Source organism: Daucus carota, chromosome 2 (genome assembly GCF_001625215.2).
Source record: "Daucus carota subsp. sativus chromosome 2, DH1 v3.0, whole genome shotgun sequence".
NCBI classification, from domain to species: Eukaryota; Viridiplantae; Streptophyta; class Magnoliopsida; order Apiales; family Apiaceae; genus Daucus; species Daucus carota.
This window is the reverse complement of record NC_030382.2, coordinates 19,654,836-19,665,489: the sequence shown is the minus strand read 5'-3', so window position 1 is coordinate 19,665,489 and position 10,654 is coordinate 19,654,836. Positions and strand designations below refer to the sequence as shown.

General features: G+C 35.0%; 1 protein-coding gene across 2 annotated transcripts; it reads left to right on the top strand.

The window, feature by feature from the left end:
• The first annotated feature begins 3,667 nt into the window (after window positions 1-3,667).
• LOC108207007 (uncharacterized) lies at window positions 3,668-9,757 on the top strand. Of its 2 annotated transcripts, none has more exons than XM_064086585.1 (7): window positions 3,668-4,540; window positions 5,030-5,389; window positions 5,725-6,266; window positions 6,522-7,311; window positions 7,520-7,873; window positions 8,173-8,717; window positions 8,915-9,757. In XM_064086585.1, exons 1-7 carry the CDS (start codon window positions 3,925-3,927, stop codon window positions 9,536-9,538), a joined length of 3,831 nt encoding a protein of 1,276 aa, XP_063942655.1. In that variant the 5' UTR covers window positions 3,668-3,924; the 3' UTR covers window positions 9,539-9,757. The 2 variants fall into 2 exon arrangements, with proteins under 2 accessions (XP_063942655.1, XP_017232955.2); XM_017377466.2 differs by having other exon boundaries at window positions 3,670-4,540; window positions 8,882-9,757.
• The last annotated feature ends 897 nt before the right edge of the window (window positions 9,758-10,654 follow it).

Genomic DNA, 10,654 nt, shown 5'->3' with positions numbered 1-10,654 from the left:
TCACAAATTTAATTCAATACTCGGTGTCATTATAAAAGCGTAAAATGATGTTGGACATTCATTTGTGCACGGAATTTTGGAACCAATGCCATTTTATGTAGCAGTAAAACATAGATATACTTCTATGTTGGTACAGTGGCGGAGCTAGCATAAAAAATCAGGGTCGGCCAACTTAACTATAAGATACGTAAATGTATCAAAACATAAAAATGACGTAGGAAAAAGAAAATTTTGTGGCAAAATGGATAAAGATGAGGTAAAATGAAGTTAAATGTTATTGACCATGTTCGAACCAAGGTATTTCCTGCCAGAATTGCACCACTAAACCGTTGGACTATACATCAAACTGAGCAGAATATCAGTAAAATACCTAATTATCCTAAAATTCCAGGGTGGGCCGAAGCATATGCTCGGCCCAGTGTAGCTCCGCCACTGTGTTGGTACGACTTAAGGAATTATGGCCAACTTCCTCTCCTGTATCCAATGCTGTCAAAATATACAACATTGGCGGCTGCTATTAGTAGCAGAAAAGAGATGGTACAAAATATTTTGAAATATTGTCCAAAAATATACAAGGACAAAATTTTGGAAAAGCAAGATATGAGGGGGAATACTCCTCTCCATCTCCTTAGATCATGTGGTTGTTTTATCCCCGAACCACAAAAACACGAAAGACTTGATACAATGGCAAAAACATGTTGTATTTTGAAAATGATATTGTTACTGATCAGGTATCATATAAACTGTAAATCTCAAGTTTTGATGATCACACTTTAGCTAACTTTAGCTAGCTATTTCTATATTTTAGCATAACATAATTGTATAACTGTTAATAATAGCCTGTTATGTTCTAAGATCAAATCCAGTTTTGCAAGTAGTTAAAGAGTGCTTGAATAACAACAAGGTGATATTCAATAACAACAAGCTAAGACAAAATTCTACTAGAAGCATAATTCTACACAGTTGATATATATTTGACTTCTAAATGGGTTAGGTTTTTCAGTTGTACATTTTTGATTAAACTCAAAAGTTCAAGTTCAAGTTTAATTAGTAAATCATTTTCATAAACTTAAAGAAATGACAAATTCTATTTGATTTAAAAGTCTTTCAAGCAACTGCCTTATCCCATAAATATAAAAGCAAACATATCAAACGAATTTTTATACATAGCATCCTATTTGTATAGTTTCTAAACGTTGAGTTAAACGTTATGAACAACGTTCATGGAGTTTAACATCAATAGAGCCGTTGTATTCTTTCATATATAAACGAATGATATTTTTCAAGAAAAATACGACTCACAATCTTGAAAAATTTATACCTTCTCTGCTGAGCTTGATTGCATACTATCTACATATTTGTTAAGAGAATTTAGTTTGAGTTGTAAACAATTTCTATCTCTTGCAATCAAAAGTTGAAATTTATAGTCACTAAGCTAGCGAGGCTCTTGGATAAGAACAAGGGAGCTAGATAAGATAGTCACACTACTTCTGAGGTGCATTGGGTTCAAGGAACAGAAGAATTCAAGTAGTGTAGATCAAGGAATTCAAAGGTTCAGGAACGGGTAGCATAAGGGAAGTTAGTGTCGAACTATTTACATTCTCCTCAGAAAAACAGCAAGCTTCCAGCGAATAGGAGAAAGGGAGATATATTATTATTCTGTAATTGTTTGAATTTTCAGTATTTATATATTCTCTTACCAAGTTGGTGAGGGACTAGGACGTGGACCATTAGAAATAGGGGTCGAACTTAGCTAAAATTATTTGTGCCTAATTTATATTTTCGCACCTTACTCTTTTAGTTATTGTATGCAAAATAGTTTGACATATTTACTGCCAAAATGAAAACAGTAAGCTATAATATTTGGTGAAAGTTAAAAATTATTATATAAGCCTTTATACATAGGGATGGCAGTTTTACCCGACCCGTTCCGACCCGATTGGGTCTACCCGAACCCGTTTTTTTTGGATTTGGATCTGGATCTGGATCTTATTTTTGGACCCGAAAAAGTTTGGATCTGGATCTGGATCTCAGGTATTCCGAACCGAGACCCGACCCGAAACCCGAAACCCGATTTAAACCCGATCCGAACCCGAAACCCGATAAAAACCCGATACAAAATATATGGATCTTCATTTTTCGGACCCGGACCCGAACCCGAACCGACCCGAAATATAATGGATCGGGTCTGGATCTCAAGAAACCCCACCCGATCCGACCCGTTGCCATCTCTATTTATACACCTATTTACCCCCCCTTTAGGTGTAATTTTATTAGGTATACTAACAACTCTGTAATAGGAAAAGTATCAATCATAATGGCTAAAACTTTTAGTGGAGAATATCCTCTCGGATCATATGCTTACCGAGCTCATCTCCTGCTTGCAATCACAATTACAACTGGTGGAAGGGTAGAATGAAGATGCACCTGTCCAAAGAGCCAAATGAATGAAGAGTGGTAACTAAAGGTCCTTATACTTTCTTTCATCACTAATGATGGCAAGCCAAAAGGTGTTGATGATATCACTATTAATGAATTGCTCATGCTAAGTCACAACAATCGGATTATGAACATGATCTTGACATGCCTCTCCACTTCAGAAAGTGATAAAGTATCTTCATGGACATATGCCCAGAAAATGTGAAAAATTCTAAAAGATATCATGAAGAAACAAAGCTACTATGGAAAGTTAAACTTGGCCTGTTGATGGATGAATTTGAATGTTTCAAAATTCAGGAGAATGAAACTATAATGGAAGGCCAAGCTAGATTTCTTTAGATGCTGGATAGTCTTTTTCTTGTAACTTGAACACGAAACAGAGATTACATTATGGAATCACACAATACAGAGCTTCTGTATTGGATTATGGTTCTGTGTTCACTGTCTTGAATTGTTGATTTCAATTCGATTCTTTCATGTTGCATATGCGAATTTATCACTGTAAACCCAATTGGCAGTTCAGTTGGTTTTATCCAAGCCCAATTTCATATTTGTCTAAAAGCGCACCAAAAATACATTAGTTGATCACATATTTTTTATGAGCAAATATTGTTGCTTGACTTAAAAGGGCAACTTCTGTACTTATAAATCAGATTCGTGCTGCTTGTATAAATAATTCATAAGTCAATTTTCGATTTATAAGCATGAACCTGAAAAATAGAAAATACTAATTTTTTAGTGACTGATTTTGTTTTTTAAATTTGATTTCACAAAAATGTAAAAGATAATTTATAATAATTTATTATTATTAATGATTTTTAGAACCAATAATTGATAAATACAAACAAAAATTATCTAAACATATAAATTAAATATAACTTTTCACTTGTAAATAAGCTCATATTTTTTAAGTTAAACCAAATGGTCCCATTAATTTGTACTACAGCGGAGAAGAAAATATGTTGGGAAAATGTATATTATAGCTGGGGCATGCAGTACTGAGCGACAAGATACAATTGTCAAAGATGAATTTCCGACTTGTTTATAAGTGGTGTGGAGCAGTGTAATAAGGATTATTAATATCACTAAAAATATTTAAGTAAATTGAACGAGGTTGTTGCCTGTTGGTGTGATTAAACTATAAACTATAGGGTTGTTAGAGGTGGCCGTGGCATTAGTTTAAGCGTTTTTGTTATATTCTGTCATCCACTCCCTGGACATGTGTGGCATGTGATTCTTTAAAGACTGCTGCGTGAAACGGATTTTCTTGAATCTAACTCACCAAAACATATGAGTTTTATATTTGTATTCCATGTTAATGTGTAATGGATCCAAGTGATTGTATTGTATATATGTAGTTGCAGATATTTACTCAAGTCATAAAATTCCAAGTCAATAACAGATTTTGGTTTGGAATTTGTGATGAATGACTAGCATCTGAATACAGTTTCTTCTAATAATCGACTACAGATTATATATACAGTTATGGATCTGAATAATTTGTACGATGCTGCCATTGCCGGAGACGCTGATGCGATTGCTAAATTAGAGTTGAAAGCTGATAGACTGGACAAAGATCGCAGAACAATCCTTCACACTGAATCCATAAATGGAAACACAGATCGTGTTCGATTCATTTTGAAGCAGTTTGCACACAAAAACCTTTTGGTGGAGCTGGAAAATCAACAAAAGACTCCTCTTACATGGGCGGCATATTTTGGACACACCCAAGTGGCTGAGCTCCTCATTGATGCAGCTAGACATCTGCAGTACTCTTCATCTGCTAATTATAATCCATTTACTTCTTTTCAAGCTTTCCTTAGACATGCTGATTCATGTTCTAACACTGCCTTACATTTAGCCGCTGAGAGGGGTCATGCTTCTGTCGTTAAGCTATTAGTAGAGGCCGATCCAATTAGTGATGCATATCTTCCAAACATACTGGGTAAATTACCGCTCTACTTAGCTGCCGAAGAAGGGTACAACGATGTAGTAGAGATACTCTGTACAACTTGCACCGCCACATCGTTGGACGGTCCTGGCGGTAGGAGTACTGCTTTACATGCTGCTTTATATCCTGCATTTCAGAAAGTCCACAGAGGTATGGGGTACTTCATATTTCCAGACTCGCGACAAACAATTATTAGCAATTACAACACTGTTTAGCATTTCTTTGCTGATATTAGCATGTCTACATTTTTTCTTTAATCTTCTCCTTTGGTGACTTTAGTGACTATCTTGATACCATTTTCGGTTCATTGACCAACTAGATAATTAACCCTTAACTTAAGTGTATGTTAATGACGGCCTTTCTCATCCAATCTTTATGCTAATTCAACATTTTTACTTGTCAAATTTCGACAAAAGCTGCTGCGCTGTTGTCAAAATACAATAGACGGAGTCCTTCACACAAAATGTTCAATTTGTTATACGTCTTAAATTCAAAGGATTTGTATAGAAATTATAGAAGGGACTCATGAGCAGTCAGCTCAAAAATATATATTAAATTTAAGTATAACATTTTTTAAATGCAAATTTAGTAAAATAAATATGTAATAATGTACAATCAATATATGCACTTGACTTGCAGTCAAGGAAAAACAAGAAGATATGATCAGCATGATCATCAATGTAGCCAGACGTTCAAGTACTCAGGATGTACCACATCTAAGCTTTGAAGCTCTATTTAATAAAACTGATGAGTCCGGATGCACGGTCTTGGAACTGGCAGTAAAGGGTAATCACGTGAACGTGGTTGAACTGTTACTAGAAGAAGATCCGCCCTATCAACATGGTCCTGGAAGTAAATCAGAAAGTCTTCTCCCTTTAATCTACAGAGCCATGGATAAGGAGTATATCGATATTGTCAAAATTCTTTCTAAACCTTATGAAGCTGGTGGTCACAAAGGCGCGGTTGCTTTGATTCTTGCTATTAAAAGGCGTGATAAAGGTATGTTATTCAAAGAATTCAATTATATATATGATATAAAATTACTCATATCTATTAAAATTTAATGGTAAATTTAAAACACATCATGTAGACATAGAGCAAAGAGTGATTTCGTCAAGGTATGGGAAAATCTTTGCTGTCTGATGTTGCTTTTGCGCCTCTGCTAAAGGAACTCCTGTTTTATTCTCAAATATTAAGGCTTTTGACTCCTTGATTGTTTCTGATAAATTAATCTCTAATACAAACCTCCAATCTGGCATGTTTATTTCAAGTAAACTATGCTGCTACTCTAGGCAAGTAGTTGTATTAAACAAAATCAATTTTTTTTTTTTCAGTGTCTGTATTGCATTTGTTGGGAGAAAACAAGCACCTAGCAAGCTTTGTGGACCATCAAGGCTGGACACCACTTCACCACGCTGCCTATTATGAATTTGATTCTATACTTGATGTCATAATAACAGCACTAAAAGATGTTGGATACCATTTTGTATATGAAGATATGATAACACCATTTCATTTGGCGGCCGAGGGTGGATATACATCTACAGTTATACAACTTATGCAAATATGGCCAGTTTCATCTTCTGAATACACCACTGTTAATAAGAGGGGTCAAAACGTACTACATTTGGCGGCCACCAAAAACAAAAAAGAGATGATACAAGGTATTTTGAAATATTGTCCGCAACAATATAAGGACAAGATATTGAACGAGCAAGATGATAATGGTGATACACCTCTCCACATGCTTGTTTCCCGTGGTTGCTTCATCCCGGAACTTATGAAACATAACGGGATTAACACGATGGTAAAAAATAACAAATATTGGACTCCTCGTGACATGTTATATCTTGAAGATGATATTATTGCTGATCAGGTACGTTTATTCCTTACATTTCTATTTTCTACTAAATCATGAAAGCTGCGTTTTATTACAATTAACTTTTCCTTTTGATGTGTTTGTTCTTTATCTTTACTTTCGATTACACTATACTTTTCTTTTGAAAGTAACGATTATACTATATCAAAAAAGTAAATTAAAAGGATATTAAAGAAACAAAATTAGGTAATACAAAATCATATCGGTCTTATGGATAAATTTTCATGATGGTGGGATGTCCTTTCTTCACAGGTACAAATAAAAATTGTACTCGACGATGTCCAGACTGATTGGATAATGGATCTATCGGAAAGTTTAGTGCTCCCAAGTAAAAGACAGAGAAAGGATGTGATGTTTAATAAAGCTACAAAATTATTAATAAATCAAAGGGATGCACGGATGAAAGCAGATCTAGAAAGGTATAAAAATACTCGTGCTGTTGCCCATTGGTTTACAGATGCAATTGCTGGAGATGCTAATGCCAGAGCTGCATTGGAGATGGAAGCCGAAAGACTGAACGAAGATGGAGAAACTATCCTTCACGTTGAATCTAAGAGAGGAGACACAGAACGCGTGCGATTCATTGTGACAGAATTTTCAAACAAAGACCTATTGGTCAAGCAGGATAAATTAAAACAAACTGCACTTCACCTTGCAGCACATCATGGACACACTCAAGTGGTTGAGGTCCTCATTGATGCCGCCAGACGACATTTGCCTTCTTCTTCAGCACGTGATGATACCCATAATCCATTTAGTGCTTTTAAAGCTTTTATTAGGCTAGCTACTAGTCCAATGCGGAACACTGCCTTACATGTAGCAGTGCTTAACGGTAACGTGGCAATTGTCAAGCTCTTAGTAGAAGCGGATCCAAGTGATAGACATATCCAAAATTATGAAGGCAAAACTCCAATCTACATAGCTGCGGAAAAAGGGTACCTGGCTATAATAAAGGAGATTTGTACAGCTTGCACAGCACAGTCTCTGGAGGGTCCTGGTGGCAGCGCCAGTGCTTTGCATGCTCTCATTAAGAATATGCAAGGTATGTAATATATTAATGAATCAACTTTATTAAATATTATATCTTAAGTTGGAAAAGGTCTCATATCCATAATCTCATTCCAAAAATTTATATGAATATATTTCAAGTAGGAGGAGGTTTAAAAATCACCTTTAATTTTATCACAAATTTTTACCTGGAAAATCGTATTTGAAACTTGTATAAATGATTATTTCAATTTGACTTGCAGCGACGGAAGAATGGAAAGATGCGGTTGGGATGATTATTGATGCATTCAAACATTGGAATAGTGAGGAGGATGCATTATTTAATAGCACTGATGAGTTCGGAAACACTGTCTTGCAACTGGCGGTGGAGAGAAACAATGTGGGGGTTGTTCAACTATTATTAGAAGAGGATCCTGCCTATCAAAATTGTCGTGGAAGCAAAAAACATGGCCTTATGCGTTTAATCTACAAGGCCATCGACAATGAGTATAGTATGGATATTGTCAAATTACTGTCTGAAACTTATGAAGCTGGAATTAACCCTGATCATAAAGGTGTGCTCACTTTGATTCTTGCAATTAAAAGACGCGATAAAGGTACGTTATATCTATTGTATTGGAATTTGTCATGTGAGTACATTCATTTAGGAGTAAATGATACATTAAAACTATACCAGTAAGCAGTTGCACTCTTGTTCTTGTTATAACTTATAGCGGCATTAAAAACTCTCTCAATTTCACTGTGATTTGAGATATAATAGCATATACATTTTAAATGTTCTAGATTGAACTTTTTTTATACATTATGTAATGCCAATCAACTTTACGTTCATTACATATTTTTTTACTTCTTGTTCCATGTGATTTACATAGTTGATCGAATTTGTTTCCTGCAGACTCTGTATTAGGTCTCTTGAAAGGGAGAAAACACCTTGTAACTTTTTCTGAAGCAGAAGGTTGGACTCCACTTCACTATGCTGCTTATCATGAATTTGTTTCAATACTTGGTCCACTAATTGAAGCACAAAAGGATGTTGGATATCAATTTGTGTACCGAGATATGGTATCAACACCGTTTCATGTAGCAGTTGAGCATGGATATACTTCTACAGTTATACAACTTGTGAAATTGTGGCCATCTACATCGTCTGCATACACAGCTGTTAACAAAGATAGTCAGAATATACTACATTTGGCAGCAGCTAAAAATAATAAAAATATGGTACAAGGTATTCTAAAACATTGTCCCCAAAAATACAAGGACCAGCTTTTACAACAACAAGATGTCAATGGTGATACACCTCTCCATCTACTTATCTCTAATGGTTGTTTCGTACCAGAACTTATTGAACATAAGGGACTTAATACAATGGTAAAAAATAAGAAAAGTTGGACTCCTAGGGACATGCTGTATTCTAAAGATGATATCATTGCGGAGCAGGTACTTAAAAAACCTTCTTTTCTTCTTCTTTTTTAGTTTTTACATAAACTAGTTCTTTGATCCTTTCGTAACAGATCTTTGCAGAGCATTGAGTAAAGTTATTAGTCATATGTATAGGATGTCTTCTTATAATTACTAATTATTGGTTGTTCTTTTATTTATAGGTGAAAATTAAAATTGCACTTGATGATGTGCAGTCTAATTCGTCCAGAAAATTTTGGCGTAAAAGCATGAAGAAGGATACGGATATCTTAGAAAGTTCAGTGCTTCCAAGTAAAAGAGAGAAAAAGGATTTCATTTTTGATAAATATACAAAAATATTGATCGATGAAAAGAATGCACAGATGAAAAAAGATCTGGAAAGGTACAAAAAGAGGACCAACACCCAGATAGTAGTTAGTGCACTAATAACTACAGTCACTTTCACTGTAGGATTTACCATGCCGGGTGGTCTACATCAAAGTGGAGAGGTTGATGAAGGATTGGTAATTCTCTCTAAAAAGACTGCATTTAATGCATTTATGGTATCAGATGCACTGGCTTTGCTACTATCAACATGTTCTTTGTTTCTCTACTTTCTTGAATCTATGTACGAAGATCCCCGTCAAGTGTCCAAACTAAATGCTGCATCAACTGGGCTCAACATTGTTTCCGTCATGGCAATGATGTTGACTTTCATTACAGGAACGTATGTGGTGTTATCTCACTCACCGGCCATCGCCATTACCGTTTGCCTCATTGGTTCCTTCTTCTTTCTTTTCGTCATTGTTCTATTGATCAAGATGATATATGACCGTCAAGTGAAGAGGAATGCGGATTGAATATGCATGCCTGTCATTATATATTTCTTTAAAACTTTAATATGGTATTTTTCATGATTACAAAGTCAACAGCATCCTTATATGCAGAAAGGAGGGCTTCCCTTTTTATCGCAGATGCCAATATTTATTTGCGTTTTTTGATGAAATTATGTGTGGAAATATTGTGGTAGTGATGGGAATGTATTCTTACTTATTATATCAGAGTTTTCATACTTGTAACCAAGATATCAAGAAAACAAGCTATATTTGCTCTTTCAACTGTTTAAGCAGAGTATATATCCTCAGATTCAGGAGGATATATGTCAAGCACTCTAAAGGAATAGGCGCAAAGGAACTTAAACAATTTCCTAAAGATTTTCACAAATTTATGGAGAAAGAAAATATGCGATTGCCCAAAATGATTAACATCATTTTTTTATGATAGAGGCAAGCACATATGCATCAAACATTAGTTCATTTGGTACTTGGTCAAGAATAGGGAGAGGAAGATATCTGTCAGGTTGTTGCAAGACTGAAGAACGAGTGGGTGATATGTTCATGAATCCTCTTAAATACATCAGTTTCCCGGAGAACAAATTTCTTGTATGCAAGCATTCTTACTCCATCCTATATTTAACACTATAGGTTAATAAAAATTTCATCTCATTATATTTCTCAATTAACATAAACTGCTCGCCGGTTCTTTGCTATCAGGAGCACTATGTCCCCTAAAAAGTTTCATGTTGATGACTATACGATTACAAGAGTTTACAACAGTTAAGTGGATTTAAAAAAGACCAAACGAATCAATAAGACAACTAGAGGGTGGCATTTGTTTTTGTTTGCAGGTGTGATGGATACAACTGCCTTTCTTTATTCTGGGAAATGTTCATTCTTTGTGTTCCATCCAGTTATATCAAATACTCTGTGGTAAATTTTGTTAATGTTTCTGTAGTTTGAGTTATCCATGTGAATAAAGAAGTAGTATGATCTTCTAACGAAGAACCTATGATTCTTGCAGCTTTTCTAATTTTATGTGGCTTTTTTGCTTCTTAGGAGACGACCAATTAGATCCTTAACCATTTTTTTTTTTTTTTTAGTTAAAATTATAGAGTAACATAAAAAATTTAGAAAGCA